The 24,729-nt window shown below is 35.9% G+C and overlaps 1 protein-coding gene across 1 annotated transcript in view; it reads left to right on the forward strand.

Annotated features, from left to right (window-relative positions):
- The window catches only part of MBD2 (methyl-CpG binding domain protein 2), a 59,342-nt gene that overhangs the window by 21,423 nt on the left and 13,190 nt on the right, over window positions 1-24,729 (forward strand). Inside the window, 1 exon segment of the mRNA XM_037508493.2 lies at window positions 10,207-10,344. Within this exon segment, the coding sequence (XP_037364390.1) occupies window positions 10,207-10,344 (138 nt within the window).

The following is a 24,729-nucleotide window of genomic DNA, read 5'->3' on the forward strand; positions in this document are numbered from 1 at the left end:
TTCTCAACCTTCTTCCTACCTGAGTGATCTGTTTCAGGACTATTTAGCAGACTGTGGGCTCTTTAAACTGTTTTGCTTACCTTTCTAAGGGACAGTAGGTTACCATTTGGGGCAAGCTTATTCTTACTAAAGTTTATTATCAACATTGACTTGTCTGTCTACTTGCAAGTTAGTGGTAATCTTCACGTTTTCAGTGCAACTCATCCAAGATAACCTGCCCATTTGTGTAGTTTACCTATTGCATGCTATTAATTGAACTTACACTTTTGCACTTTGCCTCAAGATCTTAATCTACTTATCAGTCTTCTCTGTCTTGAGCCACTCTACAAATGAAAAGTTGCTATTTCAAGTTAATTGCAATAAGATGATCTAAACTTATAGAGTTGGGATTGAAGAGCATTTTCCCTGAACCACAGTTCTCTAAGAGCGATCTTGTTAGGGGGAAAAGGATGTCCCAAAGCTAATTCCATACAGGCTTTGTGGACTCCACCCCCACCCCAGGCCAAAGCCAAAGACACTGGGAACTCCAAATCCCATAACCACCAAAGGGAAGGTGGCTGGGACCTGAGGGTGGGGTGAAGCAGCCAGGTTGGTATAAAGCCAGACACGTGGGCTTTGGAGGGGATCCCCCATTTTGGCTCTTCGCCAGCTCGCAGTGTCTGGCCAGCTCTGAGAGTGTCTTTGGGTTTCCAGGTCGGCGGATCGGGTAGGACGCATTAAAGACTTTATTTTTTTATTTTCTCCCTGAGTTGTACATTTTTCTTATTTTCTTTTTCCTTGTAAATAAACCTTTTATTAGCCTTTTGTGTGCCTATAGTGGAGTATTAATAAGTTCCTTTTAAGCACGTGGGTGAGGACCCACAGCCAGGCAACCCGTTCAATTTTGGGGCTGCCCTATAACAATCTGACATGCGTCCCGCTAATATTCATAGTTTGTTTTGATGTCTTAATCTCATGTTGGCAGTTTACTATGTTCTAGATAGTTTGTTTCCATTATTTCCCATTTTATGATATAATAACACCATGATTGACAGTGACTGCCAAAAGCAGCATCTGTGTACTGAGGATTATTGTGGGATGCTTATGTAGGGTTGCCTGTGTGATTCAGGAAAGTGCTGGCTATGTATCTACGGGCATCACTTATTGTTTAGTAGTGATGTATTTTTTCTTTGATAATCTTGAGGCAGATAAGATAGATAACTACTTTGCTTAATAATTTTGAGATGAAAGTTATAGACTACACTGAATCACAATATTTTCTACTTAACATCTGTAAGTTTAAGGCAGAAAATGAGACACTTCAATGTTGAGGGCTACTTAACACAAGACCTTACATATAATAGACATTTTATGCATTTTACAGGATTTTATTATTTTTGGTCACATTTAGGCATTCCAGTTTCTGGAAATAATACTAGAGCAAGTTTCTGTGTTCATGGAACTTATTTTCTAGTGCAATGACAAACTAATACACAATTTGAATATTAAATGCTACATGGGATTAAATAGGAGTGATTGAGATGGTTGGCTAGTGTAGGCTGAGTGATCAGGAAAGGTTTCTTTGAGGGGTGATTTTTAGGCTAAGATCTGAAGGCCATGCAGTCAGCTATACAAAAATCAAGGAAAAGCATATCATGCAAAGGCAATAGCCACTGCAAAGTCCCTAAGGTAGGATACAGTTAGAAAAAGAGGGCAGAAAGTAGGCAACAGTGGCTAGAGTTCAGTGAGTGCAAGAAGGCTACTATGTGAGGTCAAGGAATAGGCAAACCTTGGCAAGCCAGAATAAGGAATGGCATGGAATGCTTTAAATAGGGAGCGATATGATTTCTTTGGCTACTATGCGGAGAATGTATCGTAGAAGTGTAGAAGTACAAGTCATTGTTATTGAGGTTTTGCATGTATCCTTACAGGGATAGTGGTGACTTGGATGATGTGAATAAAGGAAGCATGGGTAAGATGTTACAAAGGACACCAGAACCATTTCATATTCTTTTCTAAAAGACTTACAATTTTCTCATGCAGAAATATGGGCCATTTATTCATCTTCAGCTAATAAATAATACTAGCTAATAAATGAAGATCACCTCATGAGTCACTAAAAACTGACAAGTTTCATTTTTTGGACTAATGAGCAATGCCAATTGGATAAAGATTGCTTGAAAGCAAAATGTACACAGAGGAACTTTAGTCATGTTGGCAAATAGTCTTGTTGATGAGAATAATCTGTTAAGAATATTAGGCCTGTGAATTAGGGTTTCAAATGTATCTAAGTGTAATAGAACTTTTTATGAGAGCTTGGGCTTGATTTTCATGGTTATAAGGAAGGCAGACTTGGGGACATAGTTACCAAGGTTTGGGGAAGATTTATTTTGGATGTTCAGGTTTTTATTGATGGTTGAGTTCTATTCCACTTTTATAGTTTTGGAAAATTACCTAATTTTATGGACTCTGAATCAGCAAGAGAAGCCCAACAGAAAACAACCTGTGTGACCATTCCACACTTATCTCAAGGATGCACTTAGCTAGTGCCAACTTGAGTATATGAGATATAATGCATCACATACAGTAGATGACTTAGTTTGAGTAGAGATGACCCAGGTATCTGGTTGAGACATTCGTGTCTTTTGCCAGAGGTGTTTAAATGACCCCACAGAAGTAAAGCTCCAAGAAGTTATTTTTCAAGCAGAATTCTTAGAAACTTGTCAGTGACCAACATGTCCATCCATCTTTTATCTAAGTTCCTTAATGTGCTCAAAGTCTAGTTCTCCCATTCTATTGTTTGAATATGATCCCATTGATTTCTAAAAAGCAAAAGTATGGCTCCTCACTTAGGACATTGCAATAAGTGATCCCAGATCCCAGATGTGTTTTTCTTTACCTTTTGTAAAAACCTATGAAGGTTGCACGATCTTGTGACTAATTAAAAATGAATGAGTTGTACGCTTTAAAATGTGAACTTATGGTGTGCGAATTTTATCTCAAACAACAAACCAGATGGATTGTAAAGCATTTTGCATTGTCGACTTTTGATATAATGGAAAGACGTTAACTATTGGCTTCTGTACATACTCTGGAGCAAATCTGAGGTTGCTTTTTGAAGATAATCTAGGTTTGACCTGTAGGTACCACTTAGGTATCCTTTGTGTGAACGAGGGGTGGCTTTTCTTCTGCAAAAACTTAATAGGTTAAGTCTCTAAATTTAAATAGCATGCTCAATAACTTGTTATACTAATAATAGGAATGGCTGTTATTCAGAATTTATGTTTCAGTATGATTTTTATTATAAACCTTTTATGGTTGTAGTCTTCCCCTATCCATAGGATGTAAACTCTGGGGTAGGGATTTTGGTGTTTTTCATGACTGACTACCCAGCATGCAATCAGTACCTGGCAGGTAGTAGGTACTGGATGTTCAATGACTGGCTGAATGAAAGTTGCATTAGCATCATCATACATGCATCGTTTCATTTGATTTTCATAAACATATTATGGATATTATCCTCACATATGAAGAAACATCTCAGAAAAAATAGTCTTTGTATCTCAAATTGGGCTTGAATATCTCTTGGGGGTATATGTGGTATATACACAAAGTCACCAAATTAAAATGATTCCTGAATGATACTTGGAAATGTTGGTTTTATTTGAACATTTGGGGAAGGTAAAACAGTATCTTTACATTAAAATGAATATGGTTAAATTTTAAGAGATCATGCAAAAATTGCATGCATTTTAAAGAAAAAATGAGCTCCTTAGGCTCTTGTCATGAAATATCTACAATCTGAACTGTTTGTCATATAGCTTTATTTCAAAGCCATGCTGAGAAAAGTTGCATATAGAATATATAGTTTATTGATCTGATGGGTGGCATTGATTAATTTGCATATGTTAAACCAGCCTTGCCTCCTTGGGATGAAGCCTAGTTGATGGTGGTGGACAGTTCTCTTGCTATGGTGCTGTACTTGGTTTGCTAGGATTTTCTTGACTTTTGAATCTATATATTTTTTTTCATACTATCTATGGTTTTGGGCTCATGGTAATGTTGCCTTTATAGAATGTATTGGGGAGTTTTACTTTTTTGATATTTTAAAAAGCATTTAAGTAGAATAGGTATTAGATATTCTTTATAGATTTGGTAAAATCACTAGAGAAATCACCTGGTCCTGGGTTTTTGTTCATGGGGAGACTTTGTATCACTCTTTCAATTTCAGCACTTGTGATTTAACTGTTTAATCTGTCTATTTCATATTGGTTCAATTTGGGGAGGTTACATGAATCCAAGAATTTGCCTGTTTGTTCTAGGTTGTCATATGTATTTGCATAGCCATTTATAGTAGGTTCTTATGATCCTGTGCATTCTTATGATTCAGCATCTATTGTAATTTGGCCTGTTTCATTTTTGATTTGATTGATTTGGTTTTTGCTCTTCTTTGTAAGCATAGCTAATGGCTTATCAATTTTGTTTATTCTTCCAAAGAACCAACTCTTGGTTTCACTGATCTTTAGGCCTGTTTTGTTTTCTATTTCATTTATTTCTGCTCTGATTTTTATTTTTTCATGACTTCTGATTTTTGCGTGCTTTTGCTTTTCTTTTTCTTATTTCTTCAACTGCAGAGTTAGATTGTTAAATTGATATCTTGGTTTTTGTTTTTGTTTTCTTTTTAAAGGTGGGCTTGTATTGCTATAAATTTCCCACATACTACTGCTTTTAGAGCATCCCATAGGATCTGGTAGTTTGTCTTCCTGTTTTCATTAAACTCTAGATTTTTTTTTTAAGATTTATTTATTTATACAAGAACTGGTGTACAGGTCAGAGGTGTGGGAGGGTGAGAAGATCCACCAGAGACAGAGCAGGGCACAGAACAGGTAGACTGACTGAAATACACTGCTGAGGGGAGCAGTGGGTGAGCCAGGAGAGGTCTGCCACGCCATGTGGGTTGCTCCCTGGCCCGCCGGGAATTGAACCTGTGCTGCAGAGGCTGTGGACAGCTTCACTGTGCGGCGCTCAACGCACGGTGCCACTGGGAAGGCCCCTCTACATATTTTTTTATCTCCTCTTTAATTTCTTCATTGCCCCTAGCATTGTTGTGAAGCATTTTGCTTAGTCTCTACATATTTTGGTTTGTTCCAAGTTTCCTTTCATGATGACTTTCTAGCTTTATAGCATTGTGGTCTGTGAAGGTGCTTGATAAACAGAAGTCACATAATTATCTCAATAGATGCTGAAAAAGCATTTGACATAATCCAATAGCCATTTATGATAAAAACTCAAAAAAATGGCCTCAACTCCAACAGCAAGGGATGCAAAAGCAAAAATAAACAAGTGGGGCTGTATCAAACTTTAAATTTTTGTGCCTCAAAAGAACCATCACATAGACAATATGGCAACCTACAGAATGGGAAAAAGTATCTGCATGCTACACATGAGAATTGAATTTATAAAAGTTGGTGAGGATATGGTGAAAAAGGAACTCTTATCCACTCTTGGTGGGAATGTAAGCTGGTGCAACCCCTCTGGAAAACAGTATGATTTCTCAATAAAAAAGGAAACTTAGTATGATCCAGCAATACCTCTATCAGGCATTTATCCAACTAACATGAAAACTCTAATACAAAAAGATTTATCTACACCTATATACGTTGCAACATTGTTCATAATTGCCAAGTTATGGGACCAACCAAAGTGACCAACAGATGAATGGATAGAGAAACTGGAGTATATACTCAATGGAATATTACACAGCTCTGAAGAGGGACGAAATGGTAGCATATGAGACAAAATAGATGGATCTTGAGGTGATCATGCTGTGAAATCAGCTCAAAAGTGAAAGATAGATTTTGGATGATTTCACTCATCTGGGGAATATAAATACCCAAAAAAAACAATTATACCCAACCAATAGAAGGAATAAAACTTGAATGCTTTATTCTTTATAAAGAAGTTAATGGTTCCCAAAGGGAATGGGGGTAGAGGGAATAGGGTGGAGGCAATAGGGGAGGGAGGCAGATGGGGTGTGGGCATGGGTGGTTTGGTGGAAGCAGAAAACTTGGTACTTGCAAGTCATAATGGGATTTGAAATACTTGATTGAAATGATTAGGGATGAAAAGTCCTTGAAAACCTCATTTACAGTTGGGGGGGGAAGGGACACAATGTATACAATAAAGAATGCAGATTTGCAACATTCTGATAGAATTTAAAAAAAAATGAGTATCCTTTAGTCATTTATGGTTTGGGGTTTTTTTGTAGTTAAAAAAGACCCTGCATAAGTAAACCAGTTCTTCACTGAAATATATGTTTCTTGCCTATACTGGCACATATGAACAGTATATTTTTGAGTTGTAGGATCCCACTTAATGCTAAAATCTTTTTTAGTGCCTTGTTGAAGAGACATGGTGAGAAACTGTGCTTAGTATGCTCAAAAAAAGAATATATTGTTTATTTCCTGGTGTCAGATTATGCGTTTGAAGGCTTTGTGTGGTATACAACATGGATGTTTCCAAAGTTGTGGTGTTTGTGTCCTTCACTTCCGTTTGCGTTTGTACTCTCTCTCTCTTTTTTTTTTTTTTTTGTGAGACCCTGGCTGGTGGCCGGGTCTCGAGCCTGCGCTGCAGAGGCTGGGGGCAGCCTCGCAACCCAGCGCTCAACCGCTGCGCCACCAGGGGAGGCCCCGTGTGTACTCTTTATTTTATTCTGAGAATGTACCTCTGCTAGAGTTCCAGGTTCTTTTTTTCCCCAAATCCCCTTTTATAGTCAACCTCCCCATTCCCTAGATGAGCTCACTTGCTTGCAATGTTACCACAGGGTAAAATGCCTGATCTTCAATAAAGGGACAATTTGAAACATGGGCGTCGATACTGAGAAAGTGTATGACTTGGTAGTAGTCAAGATGTTTTGATATATAGTCCTTTGTTCACAACAAAAGTTAGAGAGGACTTAATACAGATGGTGATTATTAAGATGGTGATTATTGGTGGTTCACTGTGATATTTTGAGATATACCGTAAAAGAAGTTCAAAGAATTGAGTGACAGAATAACTCATTCTGTTTATTTATGTGAACAAGATTTCCTGGTGCTGTATCTATAAAACAAAGAATAGGCATAGGATCAGTATTAATTTTTGTCCTTTTCTAGCAATTAGTAATGCTCATCCAAAGCCATGAGTTATTTTTATTTTTCTTTCATTTATATGAATGAATTTTTTACTTCATTTTTTTTTTAACCTTACATTTAATGATTATTAACTTTTGTAATTTATCACTTTTGGTCAGTTATAGAAAAGTAATGGTAACAATCATAAAAAAATTCATCACTAAGAGCTTTATTGTCACAGAATGCTTTAAGAAATAATCTCATGGTGTATAAATTATAGATTTTCGAGGTTAAAATAGGCTATATCTGTAGGAATGGAATTTGTAGTACAAAGAAAATGAAACAAAATTTAATAACTACTAAACAGTTCATGTATAAAGGGTTGATGGTAGCTGTATTTAGATTGTTAGATACATTTTGAAGTGATATGTTTACTATTAAATTTAGTATTTAAAATACTGAGGTATTTAAGATGAAAGTAGCAATTAGACTCATTTAGTTCTCTTCAGAATCATTTCACTGAGTTCTTTAAAAGGTATGCTCTTGACTTTTATTTAAGGTCATTGAAAAAGAAAGCATTTTAAATCAGCTTAATGTTTGTTGTGATATTAAGTGCCTTTATTAATTTTTTTTCTATATAGAGTTAATACCAATAGCTTTTGTTTCCCTAATTGGCATGCCTCTTCCTCCTTCCTTTTCTTATCATAATATTGATTAAACATTTCTCTTTTCACCTAGGCCTCCAGAAAGTTCAGAATCACGTTTTATGCTTAGCTGTAGTATTAGTTACTATTAACCTTTCAAAAAGAAATTTGTTCTCTTTGATTTTCTATTTTTAACAACCTCATTGCATATTTGTCTTTTCTGAGTATACAAAAGAACCATCTCAAGATATCTGTTGAAAAGAGATGAAGTAAGAGTTTAAAGAAATTAAAAGATTTACTTTGGCATTCTTTCCAGAACCTAGAGGGATAGAATATACCCTCAAAAAGTGAGTTATTTGAATACTTTCAGCTTTATATATGTATTACTAAAAGCTCTTTTGATTTGAGGACTAGCATTATACTGAGAAGATTTATCAAAGCTTGGAAATCTTGAGTTCTAATATTAGAATGTGTTTGCTAGCTTAACTTTGTAATATAAGGGACTTTTGCCTTTTTCTTATATTAAAAGACTTCGAATACATGAATAACTTTAGTTTTGTTCTGCAAGAAAAGTGTTTGCTTTTTAATTCATAAATTAGTGGCAGATCAGTGGTTATTTTAAAAACAGACACACAATTGGGTGTGAATCACTAGTGACTGATACTCCTCAGGAGAGAGGTAATAAAATTTACTGTTTTGTGAGCTTCTGGGAAAACCGGTTAGTCCAGCTTTTCAGATTACTCAACTGTGCACATTACTGTTTTGGAATACAAAATTAATTAGTAAATAAGTCTTTATACATTTAGAACTTTCAGGCCAGTTAAAGGAAGGGGAAAAAAAACCCAAAAACTCAAATAACGTCAAGAGAAAAGCAGCACACTCTTGGATAAATCCATGCTGTGGGGAATGGCTGTCAGGCAATGGCAGTTTCTATTCATTGCACCCAAAACAAGAGTTAATGAAAAAAATAATCTTACCATTGTAGGACCAGTAGTTTGATATGTCTCCTACTTCCTACCAGTCTTTGTAGATTCAAGATTCGTAGTTCAGAATAGCCTCTGCTGATTCTAGTCAATCTGCTGTAATAATGAGAATCTTCCAGGTTCAACTGTATTTGGTTATAGAAATTGTTGCCATATACTTCTTTGCTGACCTGATCTTTGTTCTAATACCAGCATGGTGTATTGTTATTTATTAAAGAAAGGGTTAAGTCACAGCTCTATGAAGCAATACACAGCTATTGCAGCACAAGTTCAATCCCTAGCCAGGGAACTACCCAGATGGCGCAGCAGACCTCTCCTGTCTCTCCCACTGCTCCCCTCAGCAGTGTAATTTCAGTCAATGTGCCTATTCTGCTCCCCACTCTGTCTCTGGTGAATCCTGTCACCCCCCTACACCTCTGGCCTACACCCCAGCTCTTGTATGCATAAATAAATAAATTTTAGCATCACTGAGACCTTAACAGAAATGCAGATTTCCAGATTCTACCCTAGAACTACTAAATCAGAAGCTCTGGGGGTGAGTCCAAGTAACCTGTATTTTAAAAAAAACTTAGTGGACGGATAATTCTGATACATGCTAAAGTGTGAGAACCACTGTTTTGGAATATGGAAGTAGATGCCACAATTATTATCTAGAGATAATTGTAAAGATAGAAGTTCACCAACTATTCTATTGATTTATTGCACATATTTCTCTGTAAAAAATGCCAGATTTATGTTTTCAGAGATCTGTGACTTTTTTTTTTTTTGCCAGAATCAGAGCACATAATGATTAAATCAGATTTAGTTTCCTTCCCTCTTTTCCTGTTTCCCTCTCCCCTCCACCCCATATCTCCTGAGTGTTGCACATGAACTTAATAGCAATTCTAAGCCAAATTTTGACTTCATTAGAGCATACCTTACATTTTATTTATCTTTTGATTAAACGTAGTTAAGTATGTTGCTTGATTTTCTGAAGCTTCAATTAAGTATCTTTAAATATGATTAAAAAATAGGGAATACTTCCTTTTCCATTGTCTGAGTTGCATTCTGTTTACTGGATTTAGAACTTCCATTTCTGATTATCTTATTCTTCTTTAAAGGGGAAGTTTGCTGTGTGTTTTATGTAAGCCTGGGCTCCTAACACCTGAGCATTAATTCTAATTCTTAAGTATGCCATTATTTCCCTCATTTTCAGAAAATGTAAAAATGGTCGCTGCCCTGAAAACTCTCCTTCCTTTTGTGTTTGCTTTAATATATCTGTTCATGTATCAGTCCTTAGTACTTTGCTAATCAAGTTAATTATGGATTTTATGTCAAGAATTTTCTTAGATTTAAAAGTATACAAAAACTTATGTTGCAAGGAAAGTGTATTAATAGTACTTTGAGTATTTAAAACACTGAAATAGACACAGAAGTAAGGAACAATCTAATTTAAAGTAATGACTATGTAATTAATATTTATTAATGAAAACATACTTATATCCACAGGGTAAACCAGACTTGAATACAACATTGCCAATTAGACAAACAGCATCAATTTTCAAACAACCAGTAACCAAAGTCACAAATCATCCTAGTAATAAAGTGAAATCAGACCCACAACGAATGAATGAACAGCCACGTCAGGTAAGGATCTGCTTGTTTCTCCAAGTCTTATTTTTCAGAAATTCTGGTGTTTTCACCAGACAGTTCAAGTAAACACTGGTTAAAATGGAATATATTTGGAAAGAAAAATGTTTTATGTCCTAGGCTATTTATTACATGAATACTGGGAATACCTCTAATGATACAGTATTTAGGTAAAATCTTTTTTAAAAAATAAGAAATAAATTTAAAATGAATTCAAAATAATATGGATGACATTTTTATGCTTCTGTGTGGTTATATACAACAGACTTGGTTCTGCTAATCTTAGTTTGTAAGAGATTATCTTCCAGGGATGATATTTCCTAAGGGGATGAAGCATTCTGTTTGTGGTGTTTAGCTGTAAAAGATTTTCTACTAATTGGGAACTTTTGTTCTGATTTCTTATTACATGAAGCTGTCTTTCCCCTTTTGAAAAACGGAACTAAATAAACTTTGTCAATATGGTATATTGTCCTGCGACTTCCATTTTTGTATGAATTGAATTTATTTTTTCTCTTTCTCGATTGCTTCAAGCTGTATTCCAATAGAATCTTTTCTTACAAAACAAATATTATCTGAAGGCCTCCCTGCTGCTTAATAATGTCATATAACCAGGGGAGGGAAACTTGACAAAATGCTTAAACTTTCTAAGTAATCTTGCTTATTCACTCCCTAACTGTGGTCAAAAAAGTTTAGGTACTTTGTGAATTTTCAGTAGCAACTGGGGCGAGGGAGTGGAGGGAGAAACATCTGCATTTTTTTTTCCTCTCCTTTCTCTGCCTCCTCCCACTTAGGGATAGAAACACTGATAGACCAACAGGATTATCTTTGGCTCTCATGTTCCCCTTTTAGATGTCTCACTCCACCTTTTCATTTGAATTTTTTTTCACTAGTCCCTCAAATATCTTATCTCCAGACTCCGTAAAGGATTGGGCCAAAACTTTCAGACAGTTGCTCTAGAAGAAACTACATAAAGAAATTCAGTTCCCACATCCTCTGTAGTGTTTTTTCCTCTTCAGGTGAGCCAGGAAAACAGAAGATATTTGGAGCCACATTGGATCAGCATCTTGCTATAGATGTCTCAAGATTTGAAGTTCTAAACTTGCTTTACTGTTGGTCCCCAAGAGATTCAACAGGGGCCATGTAAGTGTATCACATCCAATATAAAAGATGCGTACCTGCATGTGCCTTTAGGTTCTTGTCACCACCTAGGTTTTCTGTGGGCCATTCAAGCTTTCTGTGCCAGGCTTTCCCTTCTGTTTTAGTGCTGTGCTCAGTGATAAGTCACTCACCCAGTGGGAGTTTGAGCCTATTCATTACAACAAGGAAGGAATTCTGCCATTCTGAACTTTGTCCACCTTGATAAAGCCCTTCCCTGAATGTATTCTTTCTTAGATACTTTCTAAATTCCTGAACATCTTGTCCTTTGGCTTTTGGTGATTTGGAAATCATTTCCTTGTAAAGGTTTTTTATTAATTGAAATTTTCTGAAGTATGTAATTGGGTAAGATGGTTTGCTTCCGATAGCTCAAAAGATAAAGTATAATAACAAATAACGTTTCCATGTAGAATAACAAATAACTAATTTCCATGTTGGAAATTAGAGTTGTCTTACTGAGAACAGATTGTATTTAGTAGATTTTTATCCTCATCTTTTCTTTGCCAAATCATTCTCTGTACAGTCTATATACCCAAAGGTTCTGGTTAAAGACCAACTGATTGGCAAGTTGTATTCATTTTCACAGCAAGTTAATTGTTTTCTGCACTATCTTAAGTTACACATTTTAAAACTGTAGCAATTATGTTTAGTGGGTGTTTGATCAAAGAGATCAAACCTAGATTTTTAAAGTTGAAATATCCAGATGAGTTGCCTTTATTCTCTGATCTGTTGAGTAGTTTTAAGTTTTCCTTCTTTTATTATGGTTTATGAGATTATTCTCAAATGAAAATAATATGTAAAAAAAAGCCAAATCCTATCTTTGCCTCCACCCTCTCCCACAAACATGCCATTTTAACCCAGATCTTTTAAGGATTTAATCTTCCTCTTAGCTTGCACAGACAGGGAGTGCTAAAGTGATTTAGCTTACTTCTCTGAAGGTTTGGACTGTTTTTAACTTTATCCTGTTACCTAACAACTTTTGCAGAATGTTTTTTATTATACTAAGCTGTTAGTTGTCTTTCCCCTTTCTTTATATTCAGCATAAGAATTGAGGTAATATTTAAGCACTATTTCACTAACAGGATTTCAAAATATAGGATTCTGCATTGAGCAAAGACAGGAAAATTGTAAAGAGACAACCTTTGTATTAATGTTTTTAAACATTATCTCTCATCCTGATTATTCCAGTTTAGATTTAGCTTTTTTAGTAAAAAAAGATGTGGATTTTAATTATATTTTGACATACAAATGATAGATGACTGCTAATCAACTATTATTATTGAGGCAATAGTTGGCAAAAAGTACATAAGCAAAAATGAATCTTCCAAATTTGCTGCCTTTTGCATAGCTTTGTTCAGCTAGGTTGGTAATATAAATTGTTATATACTCCATTTGGAGAGAATTTTTGATTACAGAGTAAAAAATTTAGATAATGGACTTTATATTTTTGAGATTATTGTAGGCCTGAATGTTTTTATTCTTTATCACATTCTTTTAATATGGTATTCAAGTCAGTTGGTTTTATCACTCCTTTAAAAATGTTTAATTTTGAGTCCTAGCATTAGCATTAGCTTGGGTTTCTGGATCTTAATGTAGGCTCTACTGTGAAGAGGTTGGGAAGGATTAATTTAGATATGAAGCAATCATAAAAATCAACAGTTCTGTCTTACATAACAAGCATCTTATCCCCCAGTCAGCATATGGCAGTCTAATTTGAATTCTGTAAATATAGGGACTCCTTGAAAATGCCTTATCTTAAAAAATGTAAATTGGGGTAATGTAAACAAAAGTACATTTACACAGAATTCAACAATGATTTTGGCATATATGTAAAATGATATGGTAGTATGGAATCTGTAAAACCTGGTTACGATAGGGTAAGTAACCAGTCATTTTTATGCATTCTTTCGGCATCGTTGATGAGTGCTTGTCTTTCGTTAGATTGAAAGAAATCTGGAGTAGGGTGGAGGGAACTGTTCAGCTATTAGACTGTTATCCCAAAGAATAAGATCATTGAAATGTCTTTATTCAACCAGGTAAAACACATCCCAAGGTTCTCTTTTGTCTAATTGGATTATGAATTTGCTATAAAGGGTACGTCTTCTAGTGTACTGCATTCAATATACAAAGAGCTTACATTTCTGCTTCTTTCTTATTTGTCATCTTTGACAAGTTCCTTGTCTCTTACTTGCTTTTTCTTCCCTTTATACTCAAATTGAATAAACTTCATATTTGAGCCATTACTTCCTCTGTTTCATTATCAGATTATAAGTTGCTGCTAGATTTTACATGTTTTTGATAGTTTTTGAATATGAGTTATATCTTACAGAATGTCCTTTATTATTATTATTATTTTAATTTTATTTATCTTTGAGTAGAAGAACTGGGGTGTAGGCCAGAGGTGTGGAAGACGAGAGACTGAGTGGGGAGCAGAATAGGCAGATTTACTGAAATGTCCTTTTTTAATCAAAAAGTAAATAATAAATCACCTGAAGTGGATTTAGATATTCCATTTGATCCTAGATTTTGTCTTATTTTCTTTCCTATTCTTCTTTCAAAGGATATTTCCTTTACTCCTTTCCAGAAGTCAGCACCTTTTGGAATAATTTTCTCCAGCTTTATTGAGACATAATTGGCATATAACATTGTATAAATTTAGGATTCATAAATGATGATTTTATTTGCATATATATCATGAACTGATTGTCATAGTAATGTTAATTAACATATTTACCACATCACATAATTATTATTTTTTTGTGGTGGTGGCGATGGTGGTTAGAACATTTAAAATCTACTCTCTTAGCAATTTTCAAATATACAGTTAGAATATGGGTAACTGTAGTCATGGGGCTGTATATTAGGTCACCAGAACTTATCACCTGAAGTTTGTATGCTTTGACTAACATCTCCTCATGGCCTGTACCCCCACTGCCATTCTAGTCTCTATTCCTGATAGTTCAGTTTTTAGAGTCTATTATATAACTGAGATTATACAGTATTTCTTTTTCTCTGACTTATCTCACTTAGCAACATGCATAAATAGCAGTATTTACTTTTTATGACTGAATAATATTCCATTGTATAAATATACCACATTTTCTTCATCTATTCATCTGTTATTGGACATTTAGGTTGTTCCATGCCTTGACTGTTAAGAATTATGCTGCATGTGCATGGGGGCATATGTAACTTTTCAAGTTAGTGTTGTTGTTTCCTTCAGATAAATTCCTAGAAGTGGAATTGCTAGACCATATGGTAGTTCTAATACAATTACTTTATTATTTTAGCATTTTATATTTCAGTATTTTAATGCATATTTTGAAATGTGATACTCATTCTGTGTACACTTTCTTAAATTTTACCAAATATATATGTGTGTATTTTATCCATGTTTTATATGATTTATGTGCTTAATTTTTTCCTAAAATACATATATTGTTCTAACAACAATAACATGATTTACTTAGCCACTTCCATGTTATTTACACTTTTTCATTATTATAGGTAGTACTGTAATGAACATCCTTATGTATGTAAGTTCCTGCCTGTATTTTACAATGTTTTCTTGGGATAGATTCCCAGAAATCTAATTGCTATGAATGTTTATGATTTCTGATACATGTTGGAAAACTGGTTTCTAAACCATTGTACCAAATTAAGTCCGTTGACAATGTATGGGCATTCCTGTTTCTGTTTACCCTTTGTGACATTGAGTGTTACTTTATTTTTCCCGTGGTAATACAATACATAAAATTGATATTTCATTTTAAACTTGCATTTATTTGCTTACTTTGTGAAATTGAACATACTAAAGCATTTATGCTTAATTTGCAAATGCACGATTTTTAACAGGGGTAACTTTTGTTTTATTCCTCTAAACTGAACTTGAACTTATATCAGTATCTGTGCTCCTCCATGCATTCCCTTTTATCTTCTCAAAAACCTTCAATCGAAGTCAACTACCTTTTTTCTTCAGCTTCTCCCTCTAAACTGACTTTCCCAAAAAAAACTATTTATAAATAGATTAAATTTTTAGTATCTTATCAAAAAAGTTCACTTTGCCTTGGGATTTGTTATCTTTCTTATCCCTTTGCAAACTTCTTGGAATTGTATTTGCTATCTACTTTACCTCTTATTCAATATTTAAAACTCTGAAATACAGCTTTTGTTTCCACTGTGCCACTTGAACTGTTGTGAAGATTGCTGACGATCTCATTAAATTAGGACAAACTTCAGTCCTTAAGTTGTTGGACCTGATTTAGCTTGGGTGCTGTGACTACCTGTGCCTTCTGAAACCCTCTATTTTATTCTGTGGTACTGTACACTCTTGGTTTTCCTCCTTCCTTGCTTTTTTTTCAATCTCACTCTTAGGTTCTTCCTTCTCCACTTTTTAAAATGATGTGATTTCTCAGGGAATGTTGGGCATCCTTCTTGTATGTAAATTATGTGTAAATGATTTCATTCATTCTCATGTTCTAGTCATTATCCACATGTTAAATTTTTGCATCTTTATCCTTAACTTCAGTTGTTTGCATCAATCCATCGACTAATATTCTTCACTTGGAAGTATCACTAACTCCTTGAGTTCTTACTAAACTCCATCATCTTGTCATCCTATCAAACTGTGCTTTCTCTTTTCTTCCATGTGCTTTATCTCAGTGAAACTACCTACCACTGCCCACCTGCCTGCCTAAGCCAGAAACCTGAGCATCATCCTTCCAACTTTGCCATCTTTCATCCCAATATTTAATTAGCCAACAAGTCCTATTGGCTATCTCCTGAATGCTTGCTTCTTTCATCTCTATGTCAGCTAGCTTTCATTTCGTCCCATCTTTCTGCATCTTGTCATATTCTCTTCAATTCATTCTTCATATTTGTATTCAGAAGCTCCATCAGGTTTGAAGCTCTAATAGAGTTATTCAACTGGAAATCTTTTGGTGCTTCCTGTCAGTTTTTAGGGTAAAGTCAAAACACCTTAACATAACCTATAAATGTCTTCATACTTTTTTTTTCTTATCTCATAGGCCTCATTTCAATCTCTTGTTCCACCCTTGAGTCACTTGGAACTTTCTGCTGATTTTTGAATGTGACAGTCATCTTCTCTGTGACATTTAACTAGCCACAACTAACTAGTAATGATTATCTAGACACATTTAACTAGTCATAATTATAATCAGTCACAACAAACCAGTTGTGACTAACAAGTTAGATTCTAACAACTTTATTAGATTCTACCAAATAGTTTTCCTAATTGTTTATAAAAGGTTGTATTTCTACCAGCAGTATATATTGGCTTCAAATCTTTATCAACACTTAGTATTGTCAGTCTTTACATTTTTAAACATTCTGTTATGTGTTCGGGGTATTCAGCATTGTTTATGTTATAGTTTATTGGCCATACAGATACACTTTTTATTTTTGAAGTGCTTATTCTAGTCTTTTATGCATTTTTCTAGTAGGGTGTTTGTCTTTTTCTCAATGATTCATCAGAGTTCTTATATTCTAAATATGAGTTCTTTGTCAGGTAAGTGTCACAAGTATCTGCCCCAGTTTGTGGCTTGCATTTTAAAATCTCGTCATGGTGGTTTTTCATAAATACAGCTTCATAATTTAAGAGATTTGGGAGGCAGAATAGAGCCTAGGGGCATGTGGTAGGGGGGGACTTTTGGTGTGCAAGTAATACTCTATTTTTTTTATCTGGGTGGTAGTTACATGAGTGTAACTACTTTACTTTGTGAAACTTCACTGAGCTGGATAGTGATTTTTTTTATAATTCTCTGTATGTAATACTTTAATAGAGATTTTTTAGAAAGTGAAGCACATACTTTAGTCATTCTCCTCCTTTGCATTTCTGTGACATTTTAAAGAAATGTTTGCTTACCCTAACACCAAGGTTACCAATATATTCCTTTATGTCATCTTCTAAAAACTTTGTTTTACTTCTTCATTTAGATCTGTAATCCATCTGGAATTGACTTTTGTGTATGATGCAAGGTAGATTTATTTTTTTACCCATGTGAATATACAGCTGGCCTAACCCCATTTATAAATTAAAAACTCATTCTTTTTCTGTCACTCTGCGTGGTGTCCTCTGTTACAAATGAAATACTAAAGTGTGAAAGTCAGCTTTTGAACTCCCTGTTTCATTTTTAGATCTGAATGTGTTTGTATACCCTGTTTCATTGATCTGTTTGTCTGTTGTCTCTCAATACCTACTACTAGTCTTGATAGCTGGAAGCCTGAGTTTCCCAGCTTTGCTGTTTTGGTTTAAGATTATCTTGGCTATTCTTAGCTAGGTCTTAGCATTTCCATATACATTTTAGACAGTTTATTTGGTCTTTTGCAAAACCTGTTAACATTCAACTTTATAGATCAATTTTGGGAAGAATTAACTTTTTTACAGTGTTAGTCTTACAATCCATGAATCTTATATATCCCTCCTTAAGATTTCATAGTTTTCCACTCAGCCCTAAAAAAAGATGAACTCTTGCCATCTGTGACAGCATGGATGGAATTAGAGGGGATAATGCTAAGAAAATTAAGTGAAGAGAAAGACAAATGCCAGATGGTTTCACTTATATGTGGAATATAGAGAAATAAATGAATAATACATGATGAAACAATAATTCATATAAAACCAAACCAGTTACAAATCCTAGAAAACTGACTGTGGAATCAAGACTAAAAGAGGGACCAGGGGAAACACAGTGACAAGGGGGCATATGCACTATGGTAGAGGACTGTGTATGCCTTGGTGGTGTTGTGGTGTGAGGACAGGCTTCTGAGAGGGTGTGATCCTATACCTCTGAGTCACATACAATGTTGTAAACCAGTATTATCTCAATTAAAAAAAAGATAAAGCCCTTAGTACATAAGTATAGTAAAGCTTCTTTATCATTAAAAAAAAAGTGCAGAAAAAAATGATATCATAATTTTCAGTCTAGAGATCTTAAGCATCTTTATTTGATTTCTAGATGTTCAATGTTTCTTGATGCTACTCTAAGTAATATCATTAAAATTCTTCTTATTCTTTAATTGTAGTCTGGAGATCTTATGCATCTTTATTTGATTTCTAGATATTTAATGTTTCTTGATGCTACTCTAATATCATTAAAATTCTTTTTATTCTTTAATTGTAGAATAATTTGATTATTCAGTTCTCTTCCTAAATTCACTTATTCAATAATCAGTGAGTCTGTTGAAATTTATATATACATGAGCAAACAAGCATACCATCTGCAAATGTAAGTTTTATTTCTTTCTTGTTTAGCCTTCAACCTTTGGGTCTTTTCCCCCTGTTATTTCACTGACAACTTCCAATACAATTTTGAATAGAAGTGATAACAGTTATCTTTATCTCATTCATGACATGAGGGAACTTTTTAGTGTTTTTCCATTGAATATGATGCTTGTGGTAGGTTCCTTGTAAATACCATTTGTCAGATTAAGGAAATTCACTTCTATTACTAGTTTACTAAGCATATTCATGAATGGGTATTGAATTTTATCACATTATTTTTCTCTCCCTAGTGAAATGATAAAATGATATTTATTCTGCTAATAAATTATAGTGATTGGTTTATGTGGTGAATTGTAGAGTTTCATTTCTTTGAACATTAAATGAACCTTGAATTCTTGGGTGAAACTCAGTCATACTCTTGATGTATTATCGCTCTTATTGCTGTTTATATTCGCTGTTATTTTGCTTAGGATTTTTTGTATTTATATTCAGGAGGAGATGGACTTGAATTTTTCTTTCCTTGTAATCTTAAGCTTTTTTAGTATCAAGGTTTTGCTGGCCTTGAAAAGTAAGCTAGTAGGTTATCCCTCTTTTAATATTCTCTGCAAAAGTTTGTTAAAATTGGTTCCTTTCTTTAGAAGGTATTTTGCAGAATTAATTCTGAAGTCACCTCAGCCTAAACTGCTATTGTTTTTTTAAATGGGAAAGCTTGAAATTATTTAAAAGATACATTGATGAATATTTATATTTCCTATTTCCTGCACCAATTTTGAGAACATATATTTGTAGTAATGTACTGGGTTGTTGGAAAAGTCATGACGCATTTTTGTGTAGAAAACAGAAAAAATACATCATGACCCAATAATTCATAATTTGCAAATTTAGTGTTGTCTTTAACAACACTAAAGTTTGTTCATAATATTTTTGGTCATATTTTATGTATTTGTAGTATCTGTTGTGATACCCCCTCTTCACTTCTATTGGTAGTAGTTAATGAAAGGTGGAATAAAGTATCAGGAAGAGCTTCATTAGCAAGTCTTGAGCTTCATCTGTACATGCACTTTTCCCTATGGAAATCCAAATTCCAGTATTATCTATGCAAAAAAAATTATTGATAATATTTATTTTATAGAAGTTAGTTCATTATAATGGGTTCTCTTTGTCTTATTTGACATTTATTGTTGTGAGGTAATCTTAGAGTAATATTGAGACCTTTGTTTTCTTAATATCTAGGTATACTTTCTATTTCTTTTCATTTTCAGCTATCTCAGGTCCTCTACTTTTAGATATTTCTTCATAAAACATAGTTTTTTTCATCGGATCTGAGGTATTTTATTCTTTTATAGGTGAGTTTACCATTACAATTGTTGATATTACAGTTATGTTTGGTCTTCATTCTATCTCACTGTTAAGCATGAGGAATTAATAATTTAACATTATTAAATTAATTTCAAGAAAGCTTTTCTGAAGGGCATTTCTTCAGCTAAACTTAGAGGTCTCAATTAGAGATCAAAGTTCCTACAGTTGAGTGGGTTTTGGAATCACTAATTCATTTATTCAGTAGCCTATATTGCTAATTATATTACAGGTGCTGTGTAAACACAAAAGGCAGACATGAGCTGTGTCCTCATAAAACCTTCACGCTAATAAAGCAAACACTAAACAAATAATCCTGTTTGCAAAAAAGGTGACCAGTAAAGAGCAGTGGATAAGGATACCTGAATAGAGAAACTTACGTGTTAGTAAGAAGACTGTTACTACAACTGCGTGAAGTGTGTGGGAATAGCACTTGAAAAAGCAGATAGACTTCATGAATGAGTGTGCTTAGCACATTGTCAACTCTGGATGATGGCACTTTCTTTGGCATTTAGAAGTATTACATGCCCTCTGTGTGTAAGTTAGGGAGTCGTCATGAGACAATTTAGCAGATGGTTACTGAATTCCATCCTCATCAATCCTAAATTTTGCTTTTTGCTTCATTCTTTCATCCCCCTTAGCCCAAATTGTTATCCTTTGCCCTAAAGAGCTCACATTGTAGTTTGCACAGCCACATGAATCAAGTTTTTCCTTTATGCACATAATAATTTTCTTGCCATGATCTAGCCCTTTCTTCCTAGCCACTCTGACAAAATAAGGGGGTGGCTCATGTTTGACTTTTGATGTTTGCAGGCCATGGTATTTAAGTTGATTTTGCAGAACAAAACTAGACAATTTGGATATCATATGGGTTGATTTGTAAAGGGACAGTTTGTAAACTGGACAGTGAATTCCTTTTGGGCAGGCAACACTGTTCTTCTGTGTGGCCCCAACCCAATGCCTTGCATATTTAGTTTTCTGTGAGTCAGTGAATATAAAGTGCACATTTTCTGGGTTTTGCTGGAGTCTACAAATATGTGAGAAGATCCTTTGTTTCCCTTTTAATTAGGTTTAGCAAAGACCTTATAATGGTAATTTATGAAATTCTAATGTTGGGAAACATTCATTAGGAAACATTCTGAGGAATTCAATTAAAAATTTATATTTTCAAAGGACTTTTTTCACTTTTTATCAGCAGCTTGATTACTTTCTGAGCTAGATAGGGCAGTCATTAGTATTTCTATTTTACTAGAAAATACATCTAAAGAGATTAAGCAACTTGCCTAAGACAGCAAATATATTTAATGGTTGAGTCAGGAGTGAAGCATTTAGCACCCAAACTATTGTTCTCTGGGTTACCCTGTGCTCCCTCTATTTAGCCACAAATTCATCCCACAAATATTTGGGTGCCAACTATGTGTCTAGCATTTTGCTCTTGACAGAGATAAAGACCATATAGATTTAAACTCTTACCAATGGTGAGACTTAAAAGGAAACTTTTGGTTCTTCTATTTCACAAAGTATTCTGTTGTCCTCAAATACTTTAAAAGGTACATTGTATCTTATGTCCTAGATATTTGCTTTCATTAAGAGAAAATGCTTATTGTCTTTTTTCTTTTAAAAAAAAAAGACGGTGACTGTTAGAGGTTTACATTTGTTGCTTAGAAGCATAGAAAATATAAAAACACACAGAGAACCATCATAAAAGGCAGGCTCTTATAAGTCTTCTAACATGAGGTGACTGCAGCAGTGAAGTAGGATGAAGGACACGAGTCAGAAACTAGATTTTGTAATTACGTTACTGTGACCTTGAGCAGGTCATTTTAGTATAATAGGAGGGCCTAGGTAAGCAGGAAAAGAATGAATGGAAAGGGAGGAAATCGGGTGGACACTTCTATACTGTTAGAAGGGAGAAGACAGAGATGATTTGAAGCAGAAGTAGTTTAGAAGAGACATGTTGTAGGTTTTCAGTGTTTGGGAGTGCCTCTCACTTCCAAGGAAGAAGCTGAAAAGGAGGAAGAAGAAAAGTGTAAAATGTGGGAAGAGAGCAAATGGATGGGGCAAGAGGAGAAGGAGGCCTGTGAAGATGTGATCTTAGGAACAGGTAAAGCACTTACTCCTCTGGGAGAGGAGAGAAGTCAAGCAGGTACTGTGGGTCAGAGGAAATCTGACGTGGAAGGGAACATACTTGAAGAGGCTAAAGGCCTTCAGGTTTGAGTCCGTCACTCTAAGCAGCCGTTGACTCCCATGGTTGATATTCAGCTACAGCTTTTGCAGTAAATGAGAAATAGGCGTCTTAGATGAACTTAGTTGCATTGTGGACATTTCAGTGTGTTTCTATATGGTCAGTTCATTTTTTTCTCACGGAGATTATAATTTCAAAAGGAAAGTGGAGGTGAACTTTAAGATGATGTGTGGGGCCTCCCTGGTGGTGCAAGGGCTTAAGCACCACACTATGAAGCAATCCGCAGCCTCTGCAGCATAAGTTCGATCCCTGGCCCGGGAGCAACCCACATGGCACAGCAGACTTCTCCTGACTCGCCTGCTGCTCCCCTCTGCAGTGTGTTACAGTCAGTCTGCCTGTTCTGCTCCCCACTCTGTCTCTGGTAAATCCTCTCACCCCGCATCTCTGGCCTGTACCCCAGCTCTTGTATGCATAAATAAATACTTTTTTAAAAATTAAAAAAAAAAAAAACAACAGTGTGTGAAAGCTAAAATAAGGTCTCAGATATTGTGTGCCTCTGTTTGGTGAGATGCTCTTTTCTCTGGCTTTGGCTTTAGAATTGGCCAACTGCTACTGGTGGCTGGTCCTAAGAATGTATGGAAATTAACAGGTTCCTGATCAACCTGCCATTTCTATTTTGTCGCTGTACCTATACTTGAATACCTAAAGTCGCAGTCAGCGGAGCTGTGCCCTTGTTGACAGCCGATGATGCGCGGGTACTGGTCTCTGGTAAAAACAGAAAGCTCCTTCTAACTCTGTGTGTTCAGATGCTTTAGAACTCCAGGTTGGGATATAAAATACCATGTTTCTTTTGCTTGGACCTCTACATCTTCCAATAGAACCGGTATTTTAAATGCTTCCGGCTTCCCACACCAGCCCATAGAAGTCCACTTAATCTGGACCTCCCTGGTGGCACAGCGGTTGTGCACTGGGTTGCGAAGCTGCCCGCAGCCTCTGCAGTACCGGTTCGCTCCCCGGCTGCTCCCCGGCCACTGGAGGAGGGTTCCACATGGCCCCACGTGGCGCGCAGACCTCTCCTGCTGCCTGCTGCTCCCCTCAGCAGTGTACTTCGGTCCTTCTGCCTGCTCTGCTCCCCGCTCTGGCTCTGGTGAATTCTCACCCTCCTGCGCTTCTTACTGTACCCAGTGCATGTATAAATAAATAAATAAATCTTAAAAAAAAAAAATTAAAAAAAAAAGAAGTCCATTTAATCTAAAGTGTGAATTATTTCACATGCAGAATTATCCAAAGTAATTACTGTTCATAACGATGTTTTTTTAATCAGGAAGTGCATTGCATTGTAAATCCAAGGTAAGAAATGATTCTCCCACCTCTGCTTTATCTCACCAGTATGACTGGTGACAACCCTCTCGTTGCCTGGCAGTGACGAAAGAGGCCCCAATTCCAGGCCACTTAGAGTGGTTCTTGTCAGACCCAAGAACAGAGGGCTGGGATAGAGACTTGAAGACTGGGACAGCTGTGCTGACGTCAGTAGGGAGGGGCCCCCTTTCTGTTTCAGCTGTGAGGTGTGGCGCCTGGTTCTTGTAAATCTCCTGTGCCCCGGACTGCTGGCTCTTTTCCAGGCCAGTGCTCTCAGCCAGATCTCGTCTTGCACCCCCCAACCCCTGCCCTCTCCACCCATCTAGCCAGGAGAATCAGGCAACATCCAGGGACATTTTTGGTTGTCGCAGCTGGGGAGGCACTCCTGGCATCCTGTGTAGGGAAGCTCCTAAACAGCCACAACGCAAAACTATCCATCTCCAAATGTCATTAAGGCCCTGACCAGGACACTCTGCTCTAGACCCTGCCGCTGGTTTGGTTTCTTTTCTCCTTCCCTTTTCTGGATTCACATTGTGTCCTCAAACACTCTCCTGCCTTCCAGTCTTGAAATGAGCTCAAGCTCAGGCCCCTTTGAGGTTTTTCTAAGGGCTTTACTCTCGTCACAACGTGGAAATCAATTGAGTAAAAATAACAAGGAAATGACAGTTTCAGGAAAGCTTAATTAAAAGCTGTCTATGTTAACCACTGGATTTAAAATAGAACAAAATTCGGATCCTTCTTTAGGCCTCAGTCCCTGCTTCCCAGTCTGGTTTCGTCCTTCCTGGGCTTCCCTCTGTCCTTCCCCGCACTACTGGCCTCGGCGCGCCTTGGCGGTGGCCTTCTCACTCTTCTTCCACATGAGCAATGATGCATTGAAGAATCCTTGGGTGACTTTAACAAGGTGTTACGGGAAGGTTCCTCTATATTGCATAGATCCAGCCAGAACGAGTTTTCGTTGCCCCTTTTCTCTGAAGAAGTTCACAAAAGAGATGACAGCGTAGCATTTCCTTTAGTTCTGCTAAGTTACAGCACAGGGGGCTCTCGTCTCTGCTCCTCTTTCTCCACCAGTGTTGTGGGTATGTGA

This window comes from Talpa occidentalis, unplaced genomic scaffold, assembly GCF_014898055.3.
Source record: "Talpa occidentalis isolate TD23 unplaced genomic scaffold, MPIMG_talOcc4v2.1 talOcc4.13, whole genome shotgun sequence".
In the NCBI taxonomy this organism is placed as follows: Eukaryota; Metazoa; Chordata; class Mammalia; order Eulipotyphla; family Talpidae; genus Talpa; species Talpa occidentalis.